At 40.7% G+C, this 23,542-nt stretch overlaps 2 protein-coding genes across 5 annotated transcripts; both read right to left on the reverse strand.

The window, feature by feature from the left end:
- Positions 1-216: 216 nt before the first annotated feature.
- Positions 217-16,339, reverse strand: rprd2a (regulation of nuclear pre-mRNA domain containing 2a). 4 transcript variants are annotated; one of them, XR_015126855.1, is made up of 12 exons: positions 15,881-16,339; positions 9,361-9,490; positions 9,049-9,200; positions 8,657-8,709; positions 8,381-8,507; positions 8,104-8,279; positions 7,490-7,832; positions 5,860-6,063; positions 5,223-5,405; positions 3,118-5,128; positions 600-748; positions 218-443 (listed from the first exon to the last, which is right to left on the reverse strand). XR_015126855.1 is itself a non-coding variant. In XM_086280239.1 (10 exons), exons 1-10 carry the CDS (start codon positions 16,053-16,055, stop codon positions 3,429-3,431), a joined length of 3,243 nt encoding a protein of 1,080 aa, XP_086136365.1. In that variant the 5' UTR covers positions 16,056-16,339; the 3' UTR covers positions 789-3,428. The 4 variants fall into 4 exon arrangements, 1 of the variants encoding a protein (XP_086136365.1); XR_015126853.1 differs by having other exon boundaries at positions 218-447; XR_015126852.1 differs by having other exon boundaries at positions 217-748.
- A 541-nt stretch (positions 16,340-16,880) lies between these two features.
- ciarta (circadian associated repressor of transcription a) lies at positions 16,881-22,980 on the reverse strand. Its single transcript, XM_086280963.1, has 6 exons — positions 22,561-22,980; positions 20,848-21,195; positions 20,643-20,718; positions 20,472-20,550; positions 20,071-20,224; positions 16,881-19,810 (listed from the first exon to the last, which is right to left on the reverse strand). Exons 2-6 carry the CDS (start codon positions 21,193-21,195, stop codon positions 19,442-19,444), a joined length of 1,026 nt encoding a protein of 341 aa, XP_086137089.1. The 5' UTR covers positions 22,561-22,980; the 3' UTR covers positions 16,881-19,441.
- Positions 22,981-23,542: the final 562 nt, after the last annotated feature.

The raw sequence follows: 23,542 nt of genomic DNA on the forward strand, positions 1-23,542 counted from the left end.
ATTACACAAATGTTTCCCGGAAGATTTAAATGCTCCAGAAATGGGTCTTAAACTCAATGTTCATTAAAGGTCATAAGAGACACTCTCTTTGAATTTTGTCTCTTACAACAAAATTTCAAAGTCTGGTTAAAATTGAGACATTTTTAAATTGAAGGGCAACTTTCTTAAACTGAGCTTGGAGATGCTCGTTTGTTAAATACTGTAAGGAAATGATCAGACAACGACGCTGTGTTTTGTTTTCATTTGCAAAATGATCATTTATTCCACAAAAACATGCATTTAATGGGTATCTGTACAGGTTGGAAGCATGAAAAGCACAGATTTGTTTAAAGCAATGTAAAGAGAAGGCAATAAAATAGCTGTAATTATTCATAAGGTTATTAATAATCCTGGTTGTACTCACATGGTCCTCTATGTCCAGCGGTCCTCGTTTCCTGTGTTTCCTCACTCACAAACACACCCAGACACACACACACAGGGTCGGAGAACAAATAGAACCATTTTCAACATTTTATTTTCCCCCCACTCTGTATTGATTGTTTTGATTTCCTGCTGGTGGCACTTAGTTTCTGATGTAGCTATTAAACTGAAAGCCTTACCGGTGCACAGCGTTCATAACAGGCCGTGAAGAGCCATCACTGCGAGCGGTGCAGGATTCAAAGAGAGGAGCCGCCACCATCTTCATCAGTTAACATGTGGGGGAAAGGTTTCCATCACATCAGACACATCAAAGTGTGGCTCTGGATCCCTGAGGATGAAAACAGGAGCGAGGAGGGGAGGGGATGAGAAACGGGGGATGAGTTCAAAAAAATTCAGGGGGAAGGAGGTGCGTGTGTGTAGGTAACGTTCACTCACTTCTTCCTTTATGTAAACACAAAGAAAAATGCGTACACTAAGGTGACCTGACACATTTACGCACGTCCCCGATATGAAGGCTGATAAATGCTGAATAATTTAGTTATTTATTGAATTTTTCATGCTATAGGCTACCCCTCCCCTCTCTAACAAAGTGACTCTGGGAAGATGTGCTGACATCTGGCGACGGCCGGCTCACCTGTGACTATGTTTAATTTCCAAGTAAACTCCGCAGATTAAAAACTAACTTCTGACCAATAAAGATGTCGAATGGGAGCACTCGTTTTCTATTTGTTCCCTCCAATTGTTTTCATCTAACACCGCTTTTTTTGTTTTCGTGTTTGTGTGCGCGAAAGGAACGATTTATTGCTAAAATCGAAACTCATTTCCCTAAACGACCTCCGTGCTAATTAAAGTAGACCTAAATTAAGGGCAGGTTTAACTGCACGGATTTATCAGAGTTAGGAGCCCATTCACATCGACACTTTTAAAAGGAAAAAAATTAAGCTGTATTATTTGCCGCTTACGCACTTAGAAATAACAGTCCCAAGAATGTCTTTTTTTAACTTCTCATACTTGATTTAATGCAATAATTTAATGACCGCACTAAGAAACTGCAAATGAATTAAGGGAAGTGGGTCTTTCGGTACTTGATTATAACTGCCTAATCAATCCAACTGATCACCACTTTTGTCTTTTAGAGTGATTCTCACGCTGAGGCTGTGTGTGTGTGTTTGGCACCAAATCGATCTGGACCTCTTCAATTAAAGAGAATATTTGCGGAGTCAAGAGACCCTTACTGAAAACGTGTTCATTTCAAATTAAGCCAAACTGGCTGCATTAATGCTCCCTGCACGGCAGCCTCACATGGAGACACCTAACAGACCTTTAACTGCTTTAAGGATCCAAGTTACGCGTAAAACCGCCTCTACTTTATTTTGGATCTCAGCCAAACTAATCTTTTGCAAATTTATTCTTGTTACTAGGCAACTTTTCGGGCATCTGCCCAACAAAGCAGAGCAAATGTGATTCGATTAAACTAAGTAACCTATGCACACAGAGGTACACACAATCAGTGTGGACACTACTTCTTTAACCGTATTTATCTTAAATACCAAAAAACTTATGTAATAAAAAAGTAACTCAGAGCAAAAATCTGACTTATCAAGTTAAGATGTTTTTCTTTAGAAATGTCTATCCCTATAAATGTAATAAATGTAGTAAACGGAGCTTTTTCTTCTAATATCACTTTTATCTGGTCTGATGCAGCAACGTATTTTAAACCTAATGGGATGCTGATACATTGATGAACACATTTCCCAAACAGTATTATAGATTTAATCCTTAAATTATGAACCATAGCTTAAAAAGAAAAAGAAAAAAAAGAAACCCCACAACACTCTTTAGTGTTACCTGCAGTCGTGTTCATGAGTAATGGGCCCAGTGGCGTTATAATTTCTGTGTGAATAATTAGAGGTCCTGGCTTAGGTGCTTTTAAATGTGATGCAGAAGTAAAGGCAGTGATGCAACAGGTCAGGGATCAGAGATGATAAAAAAAAAAAAAGAATAAATAAATAAACGACACTTTTTTCAAACTCAGATTTTTATTGGTCAGTACAAATAAACGAAAGTGAAGCCGACTGTCTTCATCCTCCTTCCAGAAATGCACTTCTTCTGTGTCGGTGTTGGAGCTGGAAAAAAAATCCCCCCCCCCCCCCTTTGACTAGACTTGTGTCGCCTTCCTAAACGGGACGTAAAAATTATCGCCGAAGGGATCTTGCGCATAGGTGGGGAAAAGCAATGCTTCACAAAAAACAAAAAGACAAAACACAGAACATTTGGAGCTGGAACAATGAGAAATAATTCCGCCAAATATGCTAATGTGCACTGTAGAAGAAACAGAAATTCCATAGCATACACTCTGTTTGTCATACCCAAAGACAAGTTGAAATTAACGATTTTTCAAACGCTAATGGGATCCTGCTGATACGGGACTGAAGCAGTCAAAACTACTCACTGAAAAACTAAATAAGAGCAGAAACACTGCACCAACTACACTCTTTTCTCACCGTCTTAGCAAAAATAACTGTCTTTCAAAAAAGGTGTGGAACTATCTGTGTCTAGTTGGTTTAGACTGGACTGCATGCACACACACGTACCATGCACGCACTCTGACACGCTTACATTTAACGTAGTGCTTCATATTGGAGGAAATGATACAAAAAGTGAATTTTATATATATATATATGTATATATATCCACCTCTTATCTTCTTTAATCTTCTGTCTTCGCTCTTCAGCTCAGCAACCCTCTCAGAGGCACCGTGTTCTTTATGTCTCTTGGTGTTGGCTCTCCTCAGTCTTCCACACACCCTTTTTTCCTTCTGCATTTAAAGTTTTTTTCTTCTGGAAGCTGCTGAATTAATTCTTCTTCAGCTCAGCTTTGCCACATCGTGCCCACCCCAGTGCAATAACTGCACATTCATCCACCTGCAGTCTCCATTTCAGTTTTTAAGAGGCTTTTATGACCTCCAAGACTTTTGACTGTGAGCAGTCTCAGGGCTACATGCTCAGTCAGTACCGTGGGGGCATAAAGGGTCTCTTAGGGGGGAACATTGGGCCTCCTGGTCTTAGACCTGGACGTTTGCCTCTAAACCTCGGGTCAGGACCTTGAAATCGAGGAAATGGGGGGCGAGGAGGTCCTCTGGGGTGTGGGTGATGTGCAGGGTGAGGAGGTCGATGCGGAGGTCGTAGACCGGGATGACGGATTTCGTGATGAGGCGGTGGTCTCATAGGGGGGTATTGCGGAGCAGGGGGGCTGTGATGTGGGTAGTCGTGGGCGTAGTAAGGCTCCTCTGAGTTTGAGAGTGGAGGAGTGAGGCGGCCTCGAACTCGGGGATAGTGGTGTGGAGGGCTGCCTGGTCTGTAATACGGGTCATCTGGGCCGTGATAAGGATTGTCTTGGAAATAAGGGGGCTCGTGCTGGAGGAGTTCGTCGTGGTGCCGCTCGAGGTCCCCCTGGTAATGCCGGTCATCTGACTGGTGATGTAAATCCTCAGGGTGATGTGGCCGATGCTGGTCAGTGTCATACAGATGTTCATCAGGATGATACAGGGATTTGTGTTGATGATCATGGACCACCATCCCACTGATGACACTCTCAGTTCTGGCCCCGAGCACGTCCCCAGAGTCTGTGCCGGGAATCGGCTGCTGCTCCGGAGGAATCATCGAATTGCTGGCCGATGAAACGGAAACCTCAAAACCGCGAGGAGGGGGAGGTAACCTTGGGACAGGAGGAAGATTGCTTTTAAAGAAACCATGCAATGGGGTGCCCCCCTGCTGGGAGAGCAGCTCTTGAGGTTCACGAGTTTGCTCAGCTTGGTATGGATAACGTCCGGATGTCTTGTTTTCTTGAGCCCCTCCAGGCATATTATAGCCCCTGGGCTGCTGAGAGCTCCCCTCTGGGTAAGTGTCACCGTACCAACTCCTTTCACTAGGCCCATGAAAGCTGTCAGCAGTCTGTGTGTTACCGGCACTGCCTGGGGCTCTTTCTCCAGGCACTGGCCCTCCTGTCTGTGCAGAAATCTGCTGGTAATGTCCAACCGGGGCAGTAATCCCATGTTCAGAGATCTCCTGTTTGCCAAACGGGTACGCCTGGTAGATCTGCCCATTCTGAGCCACACCTGGCTGCAGGTGAGCAGGCTGTTGAGGATTGTTGGGGTTCGGCTGTGTGCTATTCTGGTATGCAACAGGAGCCATTATTGCAGAGTCAACAGATGACTGACTTAACTTGGGAGCAAATGGAACCACCATTGGCTTGTCCATAATCTCATCCTGAGTAGGCGTGCCTCCCCCCTCGTCCCGCACAGGTGTCCCATCCTGGGTGTCTGTGCAAGTAACCGGACTATGATTATTGCTTCCGAGAGCTGGGTTTGTTGAAAAAACCAAGTCAAATGCACTAAAAGCAGGGTTTCCCTGCAAGAAGCTGTGTATTTTAGACTCTAAACTTGTAGAGGGTGGTTCAGGATCTGTTGTCAAATCCATGTCTCTATGAAGAGCCTGAACCAGGGCAGAGGCAGGGTTGGAATTCTGGGGGGATGCTTGGGTGCTTGAGCTCTGCCTTGCAGTAGATTTGGATAGGGGAAGCACAGATGTGCCAAAGGAGTGAGGCAAGCTCTGAGAGGGTACCGCTGATGAAACTGTGGATGAAGGAGAGGCAGTAATCTTGCCTGTACTGGAGGAGTCAGCTGAGCTGCCCACAACAGAGGTGATGCCTAAGGGGCACAAGGAAGATAGAAGAAAGATAAGCAAGGGTGCTGCTATAAATCAACATTTCTTTGAATACTTTAAGTAAAGGTTGACTCTCACCTTCGAGGCTGCTTTGACCCTGGACTTTGGACAGAGCACTGAGGAGGTCTGCAGGACTCACTTCTACCTTGGAGAGGATACTAACCAGTGAACTGGGGTCCTGTACTGCCACAGGAAGAGCAGGCGTGCTCTTAACTGAGGAGACAGCGGGGGCAGCTGCAGGAGGAGTCTCCACTAAGGGCGCTGCAAAAAACAAAGCTACACTCACTCACAGAGTAACCCACCATATACTAACTTTTTATTAGACAGTTAACAGATCTGTGAAGGCCAAATGTTCATTCATAGATTTATGCATTATGAGGCATATTTAAAACAAACTAACTTTGACATTTGACAAACCTACTGGATTAACTTAAATACTCTGTTAAATCTATGCAATCTAAAGACACTGAAAACATATATGCAGCTTAAGTACATACTCACATATGCTCTCAGGATCTTTTTGTTTATCTCTACATTAAAAATGAATGACACTGCAAAGATATTAACGCTCCAAACACATTGCAAACCCAGTTGGTTTTTCCACAGCAGAAGTCGAGACACGCTTAATGACGGCACGTGGAAGATTTTATTTTATTTTGAAAGAATTGAAAGAAATCATCTATGTGCATGTCACAAAAAGGCCCTCGCTACTCACCTGTGTTCTTCACGACTGAGCTTAAGCTGTTGAGGATGGAGCCAATTTTATTCATGTCCACACTTTCCAGAGCGGCCGCTGGAGCGGCAATGGGAGGCGCGATCTGTGCGACGGTGGGCTGCTCTGTCGCTACTAATGGCACGCTTTTTGCAGGCATCGGTGCGGGCACCTCTGGGTGGAGAACAGGTTCTGTCCGCTCTTCAACTGAGGAAAGAAAATATGGCAGCGATAACAGTGAGTGAGGGCCAATGTAATGGGGCAGCTAAGTGCAGTTCCTCTACATTTGGTTTTTGTGACTAATTTTGTCGCTGTCACCTGATTTCCAGGGCAAATTTCTCAAAAGTTACTCAAATAATGGTTGCAGGAAGGAATGCGGTGCAAAAAAGAGAACAGAAAATATATTTATGACTCTAGCTGTATATTGACAAGTGTTTTAATATTAAAAATGTTTCCTAGAGATGCAGGGTACTGAGATTTGCTTTTGCAGAGACCTGATGCTCAAAATTAGCTCAAGATGGATAATTACATTAGAACATTTTCTCTTTAGCGGTAACCAAAGCTAATTATTTACTTCTATACCATCCTATCCCTACCAGCTTATACTGTCATCCCGACTTTCTCCATGTCCTCATTCACTACATCCATGAACCTCCTTTGTGCTATTCCATATTCAGCATCCTTAGCCTTGCTTCTCTAACTTTGTCTCCAATTTCCTCGACCTGTGCCGTCTCTCTCTGACGTACCAATTTCTAACCCTAGTCACTCGCAACGAAAACTTCAACTCTGCCACATCTGGCTCCAGTTTTGAAATGACTCCATTTGGTCAGCGTAGCCACTAAAACTGCTTGGATGCTTCAGGATTAATGAATTCCTCTAAATAACAGGTGTGATTTGTAAAGCCTGATTTATCTTTGATGCAGAGCTTTACCAGATGTCCACAGCAGGCGATGGTTTCACCTGTGATCACAATGCATCCATCTAAGTAAATGCATACTCTGTGATATGTGATGGCGGTGGGCTGGGCACACGCTAGAACTCAAACTACATTGAGGAAGAATATTCCTATTTTAACATGCAGGTCAATTTAAGAATGTGCACATCAGCTACTGCGCAGATGCTGTTTCTTCCATGGAGTCTCATCAGATTGTGTATAACAGACATTTTGTCTTCATTAAATGGTCAGAAATGAGAAGAAAACTGTCAAACTTCTGTCAAATAAGGTAACACAGACTCATCACCTTTCTTATTTCGAACGCAGTCAAATCCAAAAGGCCCTTTTTTTCCTCCAGGAAAAACTTTAACAAGCCAGCTTATCTCAAAACAAACGAAATATGTAAAAAGACTGCTTTTAAAATTAAAACTCGGAATATTTGAACTAGTTAGATGACACCATGCAACATCTGTATTAACTACTACCGACAGCAGGTTCAAAAGATGCTACTGCAAAAGTTGAAACAATGATTATCATGCAATGCTTGAGAACTTTTGTGTCATTACGGTGCTTGCCCATCTCTCCTGTGTTTGTCATTTCATTCTTTTTAGTAAAGTACTGAAGACCAATATAAAAACCACAAAGCACTTAAAAAGCATTGCAGAGGCTTGAAATCCCAAAACATTACTCCCTCCTTACCTATGATGCCCCCACTCTCCATTTCGTCCTCAGACAGCTCCATGTCCTCCACCTCGCGATTGTCATTCTCACCGAGAGCCTCTGTGTCTCTGGGAGACCCCCCCGGGGAGGACAGAGGGCTCGGGGCTGGGGGCTCTGCATCATCGTCCATTGCAGAACCATCGAGGTCTGGATCGGGGTGGGCCATTTCCAGACCGTGGAAAGGAGACTCTGAGCCTGTTGGAGATGGAGCGTCTGCCGAGGGAGAGGGGATGGGTGACTCGTCCAGGTCGGGCAAGGTGGACTTCAAGGTGTCCAGCTTACGCTTGAGGTGGGACACCCGGTTAGCAAATGTTTGGTAGGCCTTGAGAGGAGAAGCAACGGAGTTTAAATACATGAAAATGTAAATGTTAAGTCTATTAGCCAGTTTTAATACAGACTTCACGCAAATTCAAACAGCAAGATAGAGAGGCATAAGGTTTATCTACAGCTAGCAACATAAGAGTCTAAAACATAATGTACCAAAATGCCCAACACAAGCTGGGTAATAAACCTACAGGTAACTGAATTTCTTCATGCTTTAGGACAACAACAACAACAAAAATACAAATTAAAAATAAACATCTTTCACTTACGTTAGCTACAATCTTCACTTCCTTGTACTGCATCTCATAGAAGATATCTGCGTTGGTGAGTGCCTCCATGAGTTGAGGTAGGATTTTGTTTTGTTTATCAAAGAACTTCACGAACTCCTGTAGCTGTGCGCTTCCTTCCTCAAAGTCCTTGGAGAACTTCTTTCCTCCTGCCTTATCTGCAAGAACCAAGCAGTAATGTGAGGAAATCGTCAAAGTCATAACCCATCCTTCCTATCGCTCCAGGTTAGGCTGTATAGCAGCAAAAAGAATAAAATACCTTTGAGTTTCTTGAGGGCATCAGAACTGAAGATGTCAACCCTCATAGCTGCCAGCTGTTTCTCTCTGAGGTCGACCTCCTCCACAGATCTCTTGTACTTGGCCAGCTGGTCTATGAGTGCCTGCGGCTGAAGCAGAGGGAGCAGTCAGTCATATCATAAGCGCAACAAAGTCTGATCACAGTGTTTGAGTCAAAGACAAGACGATAACAACCGTGCTTGTAAAACGGCACAGCTGGAGTTTAGTGAGGAGCTTTAAACTCTAACATCACACTTACCACAAATTCAGCAACGACCTTGGATCGTAGATCAGCTTTAGACTCGGCTGGAGCTTTAAAATAAATAAAAAGCCCATAAACTCAAACAGCAAAATTAACTACAAACACCCAGAAATCTACACAACAGAATGAAATGCAACATTATTTAACGGAATTATTCCTAAACTCTGGGAAAACTATGGATGTATTAAACCTAATAAATAAGAAACTTGTCTTAAAGCCAATTAAATTAAAAATTAAATAAATTGTGTTTTCATAATCACAGCCAAAACTGTAACTGCAATTAAAATACAATTAACTGTACAAGGTGCCACGACTGGTAACGACAAGTTTCATGTTAAGATGGTGCGTCTAATAAAATTAAAAATTATAAAAATAATAAGCAAACTTACTTTTTTGCTCCACAGGAGTGACAGGAGGGGACTCCTCTTTGATCAGGGCGTTCTTAAGGTCGGCAATGAGAGTCCCCGAATACACACCTCTCTCCTCCCAGATGGACAGTATCCTCTCTGCTGATTTTATCACCTTCGAGTCACCTTCACAGCTACAGAGAGGGGAGATGATAAAAACTATAATGATGGCTGCTGGATTTATGTGAGTCCAAATGAAACAAATGAGAGGAATGATGGACAAGAAACACTGAAAGGTAGAGAGCAGCAGAAAGAAACATTGCACCAGTGGAGCACTTACTACAAAGCACTTACTTAACCAGCTGGAAGGCGTCTAGAAGCACCTCGGCGAATGCCGTTCGGTAAACGATGGCATTTTTCCTTTTACAGTTCTGGATGACGTCATTGGCGAGGTATAGCAGGTTGAGCCTATGTGAGGCATCAGCTGTTGGAGGAAACAGGGCTACATTTCACTGTGTGTTATACTTGTATAACTATGCATGTGACAAATAAAGAACCTTGAAACAGAGGCGCTGATGTTAGCTTGTTTGAACCAGACTGCTTCTAATTATGGTGCTTTTATCTGCGGCTGTTCATTCCCTTAAATCTTTCATCGTTTTTACTGTTTTTGTTGCTGCACAGCATGTGTCCCATTTTTAAATGTGCATATGAAAAAATCTGACTTGAAACCAGTTGAGCCGGAGAAGCAGCTCAGCTCTCTTTCACCTATTTTATTAAATATAGGTCAAAATCAGTAGTGGTCCAACATACTGCTTAATTTATTATCAATTTATAATTTTTGTACTTTATAAAAAGGTCAACATTTTTATTTAACGCCCAGTTAAACTGAATAAATGACAAAAATCCATTATAGACATGTGTGATTAAGTCTGAAGTGATAAATCAGATTCATAAACAACACAGAAAAGATAGCATGCAGTCAACAGCTACCAAGAATATTTAATCAACAGCTAACTGTTAAACATGACGTGAAATCATTTACACAATCTTTGTTCACATTTTATGACCTAAACAAGGAGTTTTAAAAATGCCTGTTTTATGGTTTATACACACCATGTGTCATTTTTATTTGCAGTTTTTTTTATATTTATGATATGATATCAGCTCATAATATCTCCTGGGCAATAGTTTAATCAGTGCTTGATAAAATAACCAACATCCAGATGCAAAATAAGTCTGCAATGCAACTAATTTCAATTCTCTGTAAGTAAATAATTTTGCTTTAAATAATCAAGTCTCTATTAATTCTCTAATTGTCTAGATGACAGATGAAAGCCACGCTTCTTACTCATCACGAGTAGAAAAGCAAAAGGCTGTTGTTTTCCTTATTATGCTGAGGGTTTGAACCCTAAACACAAACCCCAAACACTACAAAACAGTTTACTTTGAAATTTCTCCTGCAGCACTGAGATCCGCGAGTGTGATCACGTTAGAAGAACAAAATTGTAATATGCTCAGAGATCACTCTAAATTCTCCAAAGTCAAACACCGTTTCAGGTAACTGTAAAATCACTGCGACCAAGATTAACAGCGAAACAGGCAAGCGAGAGCCAAAGACAGCCATCTATGAATACCTTCATTAAAAGGTGGAAACAATCAGCTCGAGGCTTCAAAATCGGTGACATCACAGTGGCTAGTCATCTTTTACATACAGTCTATGTTTTAACTAGAGATACAGTGATCTGGAATCAGCTGATTTTCTAAATTTTTAGACTAGTGACTGACTAGTCAGCCTCTTGTATATTAAATTACAAAGCGGCCCGTTCAACGCATGTGCAACACATGCACAGCATTGCAGGCATTATCAAAAGGAGCCTATCCTAGCTGCCATAGGTCAAGAGGCGGGATACATCCTGGACACGAGTCCACCTCGCTGCAGGCCTAACACACAGAGACAGAACTATTCAAACACACCTCACTACAACTCACAAAACCCACTAACTGCATGTTTGTAGGAGGAGGTCAGAGTATCCAGAGAGGACCCACGCAGACAACAGAAGAGCATGCAAACTCTAAACAGAAAGACGTAACAAGATGATGGATTTGAACGCAGGACCTCTTGCTGACGGGCAGCACTGCTAACCACCACCCCCTGACCCAATGAAGAACGTCTCCAGTTGAATCAAGCTTTCCAAACAGTAGTGTATTTTACATTTTTATTCTCTTTCTGTCTCTCTCTCTCTCTCTCTCTCTCTCTCTCTCTCACACACACACACACACACACACACACACACACACACACACACACACACACACACACACACACACACACACACACACACACACACAAAGCCAGCAGAAGCTGAAGAAATTACTGCAAAAGATGTCACCAAAAGGTCAGTGAACCCCATCTGGTGATGGATATTGATACAACTTCATTGATTCCAAAGCCATTATCGATTCTGCTTATAGGTCAGATTCATTATTGATTCTTTTACTGACCTGATCCATGTTTGTGTGTTTTTCAACATCAACACGACTGTTTTAAAACGTTTTTACGTTTAAGATCCCTCCTGTTCTTGGGCAGCCTAAACCGAATACAGCATTTCCATTAGTGAGAACACGTCTTTTATGTGCTCTAAGAGATGAAGGGCATCTACAATCTGATTTTACATGTTTTTTCCTCAGCTTATGTGTAAGAAAGACTTCATTCTCTTTGAGCCTGAGAAATACTTGAAAGTGGGTGTGCAGAAGCTCCACTGCCATGCTTGACACCATTGCTCTGCAAAGTGAAAGAAAAAATATTCCTCTTATCAGGAAGAGGAACTGATACAACTTTGACAAACCGGAAATTTTGGTATGGATTCTTCACTGGAACTGGTTTTTAATTACTGTCCCTAACTCTGTACAGTGATCTGTGGTTTTACTATTTTTGTTTAAACATAAGATCTGGGATCTTTTTTTTTTTTTTTTTTTTTTAAATCAAGACATTTCTGTTGGACAATGTTAATGTTTTCCAGCTTATCTCCAGCCAATCTGGTGCACTGACTTAATACTACTTACAATTAGGGTGCAGTTAGTAAGATGTAGGTATATTAAAAATACCTTAGTGCAGTAGTAGTATTAAGTAAGTTCGACCCCACCCATATGGAAAAGATATATATAAATCTTATAAAGTTTGTATCTGTCTTGTGTGAAATTTGTATGAAAAGCATACAAGAGTGAAAACAGATATAAGATCCCTTGAAAAATTATATAAATGAAACTTGTATGTTTTGGATACTTACTAAAACAATATATGAAAGTAATGAGAAAGTGGCCACTTTCATGAGTAAATCATATAAGCCTTATATGATTTACTATATGAAGTAGGCCACATCTTATGCAAGTCTTTTATAAGTTTTTTTCTATTTCTTTTCCATATGGGCACCCCTGTTGTTTTGTTTAGGACAGAGGTGGCAAACATAAGGCTCGGGGGCCTGAATCAGCCTGACAAAGGTGCCAATCTGACCTAATCTGACCCCCAGCTTTGGAAAATACAACAAAGGGCATATGTTTTTGACCTTTTAACTATATTTTCACAGGTTTGACAGCTTTTTCTGCTGATAAAGATGTCCCGCAGCCATTAATACCACGCCAAAGTAGTTAAGTAATAGATAAACAATTAGGTTAGTCTTTTATTGTCATTGCACGTGTACATGGGTGCTCCATACCAACTGTGCAGGACTAAAATATAAATAGTAAGACAACAGAAATGCATAACAAGCAATAGGAATATATACAAAACCAGAGGAAGCCCCGCAATAGAAAGACACTGTCTGTTAAATGACAGAAACAGAAGTTCCTGTCTCACTGTCTAATATTGACATTTCTATTAAAAAGGAAACAAAATCTTCATCAATTAACAAACACTTTGTTTTATAAACACAGGAGAGTCTGGAAAGTGAGCTACCAGAATGTTTTCTGGTGCTTGTGTTTTCCTACATTTATCATGTAGGAAAAAAACGATATGCTGTTGAAATTGCATTATTTATCTAATATTAAGATATCTCAGGGAATAAACGTGTAGTTAAAGTTTCACTCCACCAACCCACCTAAGAACCCACTGGTTCAGGACTTTTCCAAAATAGTAAAAAAAAAAAAAAACACAACACCCCCCCCCCCCCCCCCCCCCAGATATGACACTATAGAGACAAAAATGTCCACTTGTTTTATCTGATGAACACAAGGTTAGATTTAATTTACAACAGTACAAAACAGAAAAAGGAGAGCCAGCAATGCCAAAAAGCTTGATATACTGTAACAAATCTGATATATTAATCCGCACATTTAACAATTTCTTTCTTATTTTCGTTCTCAAGTTCATCCAGAAAGCTTTGGTAGCTTCCAGTTAATACATTTAAATGCTATGTTTTTAAATGTATTTATTAAGTGTTATTCAGATGTTTAAAACATCTGTCTTCACGGTACACCACTAAGCCTCTGAAAAATCCCTAACAGGCTTTAAACTGCATAAATGGAAAACTCAGGTGTCAGATATAATGAAACAGTCATATCTTTAATGACAAAATGGAGACAATGTCTAAAAGAGGATAACACTATACTGCAATCACAGAGGGAGAACCACAACTCTGCTGTTAATAAGGCTCCACGCTGAACATACCTTGCTGTCTTCATCAGCAAAAGACAGTGATGAACTTTAAATTGAAAGCAAATGCTAAAACCTCACTAGAGTACAAATTAATGAACAGTAGGTATAAAGGTCTCAATAGCAATGGCCTTTGTCTTAAATTACTGGACAATTCCAACAATATGAATGATCCTTAAGCTGCAAGTCAAAATAAATTACTCGAAAACTATTCAAGGGCTGTGCATGAGATTTATTCACCTGCTCTGCAGAGAATCAGAAACAGACCACTATTCTCACGTCTGCAAGAAAAAGTTTGTGAACCTGTTTAAACTACTTCTGCACTGATTATTCATAAAATGTGAGCTGAATCTAAATCACAAACATAATCCAATTACACAAATAAAATACGCACATTGTACTTTTGTTGATATAATCTCACAGTGAAGGCTTGAAAATGTAGATTCAACCGTTAGGAGCTCCACTTAAGCAGATGCTGCCTGAAGCATGGATTGTACAGGGGAACATTTGATACATAGCGATGACACTACCCAAGTGAAAAAATGTATAAGGCAAAAGGATTGGTCCTAGCAAGGATTAAGATTTACGATATAAGATTTGTCTTCTTAGTGTAAGACTGGTGGGAGCTGTGTCTTAATTACAGTTACTAGAAAGCTAGATGTGTGATCAAGGCTGCAAAAGCATCTCCTAATACCTTGGCAATAACACAAAGTACTGACTGATTTATTATAAAATAAATAATAGAGCCCCACTGAGAACCTGGTGCAGTTTGACAAATTTCCAAACAAACATGTAAATAATCAAAGTGTCGGTGACAACTCCAATACTTAAAGTGAGTTTGTGTACTCAGTAACATTAGTTTACTCCAGCGGGCCACACGAGGAACTAAAACTGCTGTGGAAGGCCGCACCTGTACACTGAACTCATTCTGCTTATTGTTACTTTTTATTTCTTTATACACTGCTTCTGGTGAAAGTAGATTTTTAGACCCCAAAAAATCAAAAAGACCCCAATTGTGGCCCCATGGATAAATTAACTGCCCAGCGCAGGTTTACGGTAACAGAATATATTTTGTCTACATCAGGGTTTTCAAGCAAAAGGCACCGGGGGACAAATTTGACCTGCCAAGGACTCCAATACGACCCACTTTTACAGCATTTCCTACTGAGAAAGACCTTCTCCTTGGCCATTCATACTACAACAGTGTAATATGTAAAGGACAAAAAATTAAATGACACAGAAATTCCTGTTTTTTTCACTATCAACAAAAGAAAATTCTGTTTGTTTGTTTATACACCCGGTCCAAGGTAAGAAAAAGAAAGAGAAACAGAAAGTTTACTGCGAATTAAGAAAAACTTCCTGTTTTATAATTATCGGACAGTCTGGGCAATGAGTTACCAGAACTTTTGCTGTAATTTTACATATTAATTTCTTACAATGTAAGCACAAAGAATCATACTGGCAGGTTTACTAGAGCAACATTTCTTAACGTGTAGACCAAATTAGATGAACTGTTGAAATTGCACTTTTTAATATATTAAGATATCTCATTATTTAATGTTTATTTAAATTTGTTTACATTGACAGAAAGGAGGGTTTCACTCATCTGTCCCAATTACAATCAAAGTAAGCCGTATGTGGCTCTCGATGTAAAAAAAAAAAAAAGAGTATGACATCGCTGGTCTATATATTATAGATGGACATTGGTGTCCCGCCCCATCCAAAACGTCACTGTTCCCCATGAGCTGACTACAAATAGTTCAGTCATACAGTTTGGTAACAAAACTGTCTTTCCAGTCTCATAACATGTAGTGATCTGGTAGGCTGTTAAATCTTGAATTTCCCGTTGTAGCCTGTAAAGCTGGCACAGGCTGACCTCTTGTAGCACTGTCAGAACTGTAAATTTGACAGGTTCACTACTCTGCACATTAGTTTATAAACTATTTGTAGACTACGCGGGTAAACGCAGGCTATAGTGTGCACATGGATGACAGCTTGAATGTCCCTGCTGTCAAAGGAGCGCCAGTTTTAAACCACCGTTTCCCGGCATTTCAACCTAAGGCAAATAGGACAAAGACCTTAACGCGCCCGGATAAAGGTATGATTCGTCAAACAGCAGGAATAAAAACTATATTTAAAATATGTATAAGCACAAACATCTCATTGCAACCATTGCGATCGTTGAGCTCAAACGAGTTCAAAGGTGCAGGCAGTAGGGCTACTTACATTTCTTCAAGCACTTGATCCAGTGTCGCACTATCACACTGTGGTACTTCTTGTTGTCGATGCACCACGCTGACAGTCCTTGAATCGAGTCCATGGTGTTGGTCACATTTTGTAACTTTCTGTCCAAAGTGGACTCCAGAGAGCCGCTGGTAGCGGCTCCGGCTCCCGCTGCCATGTCCGGACGAGTTTGTTGGTGAAGGCTAGCACTTAGCTTAGCATGCTAGCTTAACGCAGCACAGGCATCTTTGCACTCAGAAGCCTCTCAGCCTGCTCCGGTTGCTAACCCGTGTCCCAATCCCTGTGTGTGTACAAATTATTCACGGTGAGCTTCCTTATCGCGGCTAAACAGTCATATCGTTTCACATTGAAGGACTAAAACTCAGCGCCTCGCGGCATCCTGTGGATCTGTTTACTCGTTGTTGGTGGGGTGATGAAGAACACTTCCGCAAACACTGCTCGATTATGGCGCCACCCAGTGTCACGGAAGGTGACTTTTCTCTTCTTCTTTGTTTTTTGTTAGCGACACCAGCTGCGCGTTATTGGTAGAGCAAGTGCACTGTTTACTGTTTGTTGTGGCAGAGGAGTTTTAATTCTGTTTTAATATTTAAAAACTAATACAGTGCTGTGCAAAAGTCCTGAGTCACCTCTCATTTCTACATGTTTTGCTTCCAAGGAACCAGACTTTCTTGTTATTTTGGTAGTCTTCTGCAATAGTTCTTCAGGCTTTCCGAAGGTCTTTCAAAGTTGCTTGTTTTTTCACTTATTTTCAGTTGAGTCCTTGCAGCTAACCATTTACAGATGAATATTTTCTTTTGTTAAGCCAACACTGACCTATGAATTATTGGAGCAAAAATGTGGCCCTACACATAACATACAATTTAAAACAACCTGCCAACAAAAGCACACAATTTATTTCCAATTTGTTAGTTGAGTCAGTATAAAATGCCAAAAATTAATACTTATACACCAATGAGGTGATTTCCAAATTAGCCATTAAAACTTAGAATTTCTCAGGATGTTGTGCAGTGTGTCCTCAAAAAAATGTTGAGAAATCTACAGCAGATTTTTAGTTCATACCAGTGTGAAGCCAAATGTTGTTTTTGTACCATTTAAAGAATGCAGAGTAAATAAGTTCGTAGTGTATGAGGTGTTCTGGTCAGAAAAAATACTTTGCTGTGAAGAGAAACTTTCCTTTTTTACCAAGCTCACAATTGGGCCTGCTGCTGGATCGGGTGACCCTGAACCAAGAATAATACAAGAATAAAAATGCCTTTATATAACCCACACATCGAAAATACCACTTTTGTGCTTTCTCCTCTCTCTCTCTTCCCTGTGTCTTTCTGGTGGGATCTCCTGCTTTGGAGAAGCATGTTCCTGACCTGCAGTTACTGGCCCCACCTTGTTATTTGCTGTGTTACTCGTGGCCTATCTGCACCCTTGTTTTTTCCTTTTCAATGCAGCCTGAATGTGCCATGACCGGTTACCCTAACCCCAATGATGTAGTGTGTTCACCTTCCAATAATATGCTCTAAATTGATGCTATACAAGTAAAACTGTACTTATCTAACCCATGGAATAATAAAGGAGCCTTATAAAAATATTTACGGGGTAGATTTAGTGGCTGGAAAGCCGAAAACTTAAACATCAATGCAGAAAAATGCTGATTTTGCTGATTCGTGTCATTCTGTACTTATCAAGAAATCACCAGCAATAATTTCATTATAAGAAATAAATTTTCTAAAACAAGTGAAAATTAAAGACATCAAACTGTAAAATCTGATTTTTTTTCTTAACTCCTTTATCACAAATAAAAAGTGTAACCCAGCACAACAAAAAATGTACTCCAGGATGCTACATCTTAACAGACTAACACAACACACCGCTGCACTATTGTTCTCCGCCTTGTGCTTCCAATTTCTGCTTTAAATAGGAAAATTCATACACAAGTAAGGACAAAGCCTGAGAAACATTCACTTTTCAGTGGCATATGTGGCAAAATGACGTTACCATCGTTGGTTAAAACAGTACACTTTTCGTATGACTTTTTCTCGTATGATTTAATGTCAGGCAAGCTTTATGTGATAAAATAAGGCTCACTGGTTAAAAAAAAAAACAACCCAAAACAAAAAGATCCCACCAGAGATGAAACGTCATTCAACATGAATGATACCTGATTATAAAATATGGTGGTACAAAAAAATATTAAGGTATTTAATAGATATGGAATGGAAAGTGTTTTGTTTATCGTATTCCCCCTGATATTTCTTAATAATGACTCAATAGAAAAGCACTTCCAGGGTTACAAATCCATTTAAAACAGGGCACAAAGGGATGTTTTTTGCCCTCATGATGACACAATGCATTTGGAGCTTTTTTGTATGAATAATAAGCTAGATTTGCTCAACTGCAATCAAATGACATGTCCTCCTCCCCCACCCTTTCCCCTACAAAAACCTGTAAAGCGCTCATCCCAGGCGTAACACACACCAAGTCTGCTGAAGGGAATTAAGGTTTTCAAGTACTGCTTTCATAAATAACATCACAAACCCTTTAGTGTGTAACATTTCCTCATTGTCATCCAAAAGTGCAGCTGCATCAATTCAAAGTCACACAGGATTAAATATTATATTATTCCTGTTTAATCACCTAATAAGGAAAAAGTGACCCCATGCCCAAGGTCAAGTGTAATAAAATATTTCAAGTCCACCTATCTACAGCTAGCTTACAGAATAAAAACCAACTGAAAGACCGAGCTTCTTTGGTTTCTAACTCGGCTCAGTGATTACTAGTCAGTCATGTTCTGTGTGGGACTACATCTGTTCTTAATAAGTGCAGATAAAAAAACAAAGAGCGTACGTTAAGTGCTGCGACACTAGAGTAAGCTGCTTGTGATATGATAATGCATCATGGTTTAATTTGGCACATTTTGGCAGCGGCTTCACGCCTTTATTCTACTGTATGCTACAATCAGACAGCTGGAAAAAATACTTTTTAAACTTTCCTAAATAAAATTTCGAGTCATCTGAGTTCAATAATGAGGTATATTTGTAATCAATTTGTGAGCTGGGAAAATAGTGCAAATGCAAAAAAAATGTAAGCAGCCGTGGAACCAATCGTCGCTTCATAAAGTATTTTATATTCAACTGACTCGTTTTTTTCCTGCTACAAACACATTTTTCATCAATGGCATGAAATCCTGTACTGCTACTGCTTAGAGCTGCGTTCGATGATATGAAAACGTACAAAGCACAGCACAGACTGTTTTAACACATGTAAAAGTATTTTCAACATTTTTTAACTTAAAGGTCAATGTATACAAAAATCCATTCAGACAAACACTTTGAAATAACTCTGGTGTCATTAAAAACCCAACACTGGATAGTTAGGGGTTAATGACCATCTCTGTACAGTTCTCCTCCTCCTGGTTTAATGTTCCTTATAAGCATCACAGACTGGCTCCACGCCCAACTTTATTCTTATGTAATCGAGTCCGCCCTCTGCTTTCAGTCTCGCTGGCATGCTGAGGCACCTCCATGTGATAGCGAGGTCAGCTAAGTCCAGCTAAGGTGAGTCACTTATAGTAATGATGTTGCTTGAAGACACCGAGCTGTCTTGTGTAGCTGAGCTGCCACATGAGGAGGAGGGCGGAGAACTCTCAGGGTGCTTCCGATTGTCATGTGCTCTCCTGCTACATAAATATGACGGCCTGCTTAAAGTGCCAGTCCTGTGTGTAAACTCGTGTTCAGAGCTACAGCTGTACCCAGCTGCTTCGTCTGCTTCTTCCTCTGGAGTTTTCTGTTCTATACGGGATCCGCGCCAACACGTGGAAATGGTGTCTAGTGAAAAGGCAGCATGGCAGCTCCCGTGTTTTCCGTGCTTGGCTGGGACTTTGCCAGCCTGGGTAGAGTCTGGCCAGCTCAGTTTTCTCTTCTGCAATGGGAGAGCAGAACCAAAAATAACAACACATCAAGGCCATCTTGGAAGAGAATTAAGATCTTTGAGCCAAAAAAGGACAATAAAGCAGATGAGGTTGACCTTGGGGAGACAGAATACTCTACTAAATACTAAGATGCTTTCTAATCATTTTTAAATGTACATTAATTTGCTTTTTTTCTCCTTCATTCCTTAAAATAATACTATTACATTAAACAACACTGTCACAGATATGGTGACACCAGGAGGAAGCTCACCTTTACTGGGATGTGGAGCTGATTTTGGCTCCAGCGTGCTGCGACTCTGGGTGTGGTGGTCTTGTTTGGTGTGTTTGTGGATGTAAACGCCTCCCGAGGGAACCACATTTTGAGCAGCATCTCTATTTGCAGCAGATTCTGAAGATATTTCTCACTGCAGAAACAAAAGAATTGTACAATTACCCTGTGGGGTAATAGGGACAATGATAACACTGTTCATGCTGTTAACACTGCTATTAATATTAGGTTTTCTTTTTAATAAAGTTATTGTGAAAGGCATTTTAACTTTATTAAACAGGATAATGTGGAGAGAGGGTAGGAGCAGTAAGGACTATAACCTTTGACATTTCGATCAGCTGCTCAACCAGGTGAGCATTAGGTATCATTTTTGGTGGACTTACCCCATTTCAGGTTTCTGTAGGATTCCAAGAATCCTCTGCAACCTGTCCATAGCAACACTCTGCTGGAAACTGGTTAAGCCTATCAAAAACACAAGCAGGTACCTGGATATAACTACCAGATTGGATGCAATAAATAATGAAGATCATTTAGGATAATGGTCAGACACATACCTCGGTCAAATCGGCCAGTCTTTAAACCATGAAGCAGCTCGAGGAGAGGATGGATAAACCTGTGCAAATCTGCACACTGTAATGTTAAAGGCAATAATAAAGACTGTTAATATAACTAAAATCTGCTATTTACTAAAAGTTAACACAGCTAAAAACTTCTGTTTACTAAAATAAGACCTAAAGATTCCAAAAGAGAAGTGCTCACCTTCTGAGCGAAAGCGATGTCCCCTGGTGTCACTGATGACGATAATGTGTGGTCTTCAGGAGAAGGGGCAGAGCCTGGCGGTTTAGTCATGTCAGAGCACTTTTCAGACCGGTCACACTGAGATCTCAAACGCAGCTGATTGGTATGAGGAGGTAAACTAATGTAGCTTCCAGAAAGTGAGATTCCTTCATCGGCGGAAGGCAACTTTCCAATCCCACTGTCCCCCTCTCCCTCTGAGAAGGTTTCAGCCTCATCTTCAGTCTGCTCAGTCTCACTGAGCAGAAAGCTTGGAGTGGAGGGTAGCGAGTCATAAGATGGCCATTTGGAGGAAATACCTAATGAATTCATCTGTGGAGACAGTATTGAGGAAATTCTTTTAAATCAAGATTATGAATAAAAGTAAAGTAATCAGTAGCACAGCAAGAAGATCCAGGGTTTGAATCCAGGCTTTTTGCATGTTCTCCCTATGGGTACTCTGGCATCCTCCCACACTCCAAAAACATGAATATTAGTTAACTGGTGATTCAGGAGGTCATATTACCTTAAACAAATGATCAGTTTTGATGCTTCTGGGGATACATCTCTGAATTTTATGTCTCTTAGTTATCCTTAACATACCTGCCCTTCAGCATACAGTTAAGAGCCAGGCAAAGAGTCTTTTTATTGTTACTTAATAGAAAACTTTGCATTTTACTGCTATTCAAACAATATTTTATCACAGTCTTAATGTTTTTACTTTGGCCAAAGACCTAGATTTGTTTGGTGGGCACCAAAATGTTTTAAATGCACATAAAATAGAAGATCACTTGTAACATTAACATGAAAAAAATACAAGGCGCCTTAGTTATAATAGCTGCGTATTTGATTGAGTAATACAGTCATTAAATGAAAATCCTATCCATATGTTACTATAAAACACTTATCAGCCCTCATGTGCATGTCCTTATGCAATATCTATTAGAAGTGCACTTGTTGCCAAGAACAGTGAGTTACGTCTTCGCAAATTTTCAGCAACCGCAATAAAATCCAGATGAGGACAGAGCCAATAACAATCAACTCTGATAGATTATGACCCTGGAAGAACACGAAGGCCCTCCGACCGACGCAATCGCAGTTATTCACTTTAAAAAACGCGCAGTTCAATCGCACGAGCCCCCTTAAATTTTCGCAAAAGTCTGTTACATAAAGTTTGTTATAGCACGTGTTGCTGCAAATGTTAGTTGCCTTGAGCTTAGTTTGTTTATATCTGCACTAGATTTTTTTAATCACTGCCTCTTAAGGCTGGATATTACGTATTTAATTTTAATGGTTAAAACTGGAGACATATGGGAATCTGATTTATGTAAGGACACACATGTGTGTACGTCTGCAGCTGATAAGCTGGTAAAACGCAATAATCATCTTATATACCAGTTATAACATGTTTGCGATAACTGGGAATAGTCTAGAAAACCGTATCCCACAAACTGAGTGATTGTTAGCTGAAAATGTCTTTAAGAAAAAGCATAAAAGCAGTATTAATACCGTTTTCATTCTGTAATAATACCCGTGGTCAACCAGCTAACTGGAAATTCGCTATGTAAAGGTGTAAATGTAAAAAGTTACTGTTTAGTCTATCTGAGGTAAAAATAAAACGCAGGCTTTATATAATAAGTGAGGCGCCACCTTTCCCTAAAAAACGTTAAAGTGTAGGAAAAGGACGGAGCTTCTTACCTTTTGGACGGAGGAGAGTTGGACTCTTAAAAAAGGACAGCTAGCGCTATTTGAACTAGTTTAAAAAAATAAATCAAAGCTCACAGAGGGGACTTCCACAAAAACTAACGGCTCTACTTGTGAGCACAGCTGTAACTCCTCTTAGCCAGTCCCTCCTCGTTTCTGCTACCTCCGCTCGTGGCGTTTCACTTACATTGGGAGCTCTCCTACCCGCACGCGAACTACCCAACAAGAGCAACGGCCTCTACACGTGCTGGAGCGTGTACGGAGCCGCGATTGGCTGAGCCCAGAGCTGCTCTTTTCCCTTTGGCCGAGAGGCTTGGCCAATCGGCGGGACGCACAACGTCGGTTGGTTGGTATAAGAGTTTGGATCCCTCCGATCCTTCAACGGCCGCACGTGTGGTAGGTGTGGATGCAGAGCGAGAGGAACAGCACGAGGCAACTGGCATCTAAAATGTTGATATGCAGATTGAGTCACATTATAGAGCCAACGAGTAATAACAGACCACGCTGCTGGTCCCCGCGCGCACATACACGTACACACAGCCCCCCTTTTTCAGTGGGGGCTGCACCCCCCCCCCTTCCCCCTCCATACTCTCTCCACATTCTTCCAAATTCGTCATGTTACTTAACTGAAGCTCTCCAATAGGCTTGCATGTGATGGACCAAGACACCCACGTCACTTGATTAACATCATTAATCAGAGAGATAGAGAGAGAGAGACATGCACAGTTCACAGCAGGGTCTTTCCGAATTAGATTAATATTATTTAAAGGGATTTTGTGTCAGTCTTGCGTTGATAACTTGCTTTCTGGGGTCACCTGCCAAGATAACACCTGAACATCTTCCATGCATACAACAACAAACCAAACCACTAATTGGGAGATTTAGATTTAAATAAGCATGTGATAAAGGTCTATTGAAGCAACAACATAATTTTGGCTTCAGATTACAGTGCAATCTAATATAACCTTTATTAAAA

Source organism: Aulonocara sp. 'chitande type north' Nkhata Bay, linkage group LG22 (genome assembly GCF_057382095.1).
Source record: "Aulonocara sp. 'chitande type north' Nkhata Bay isolate Kocher_YH1m ecotype deep benthic linkage group LG22, A_spYH_male_GT1.1, whole genome shotgun sequence".
Classification (NCBI taxonomy): Eukaryota; Metazoa; Chordata; class Actinopteri; order Cichliformes; family Cichlidae; genus Aulonocara; species Aulonocara sp. 'chitande type north' Nkhata Bay.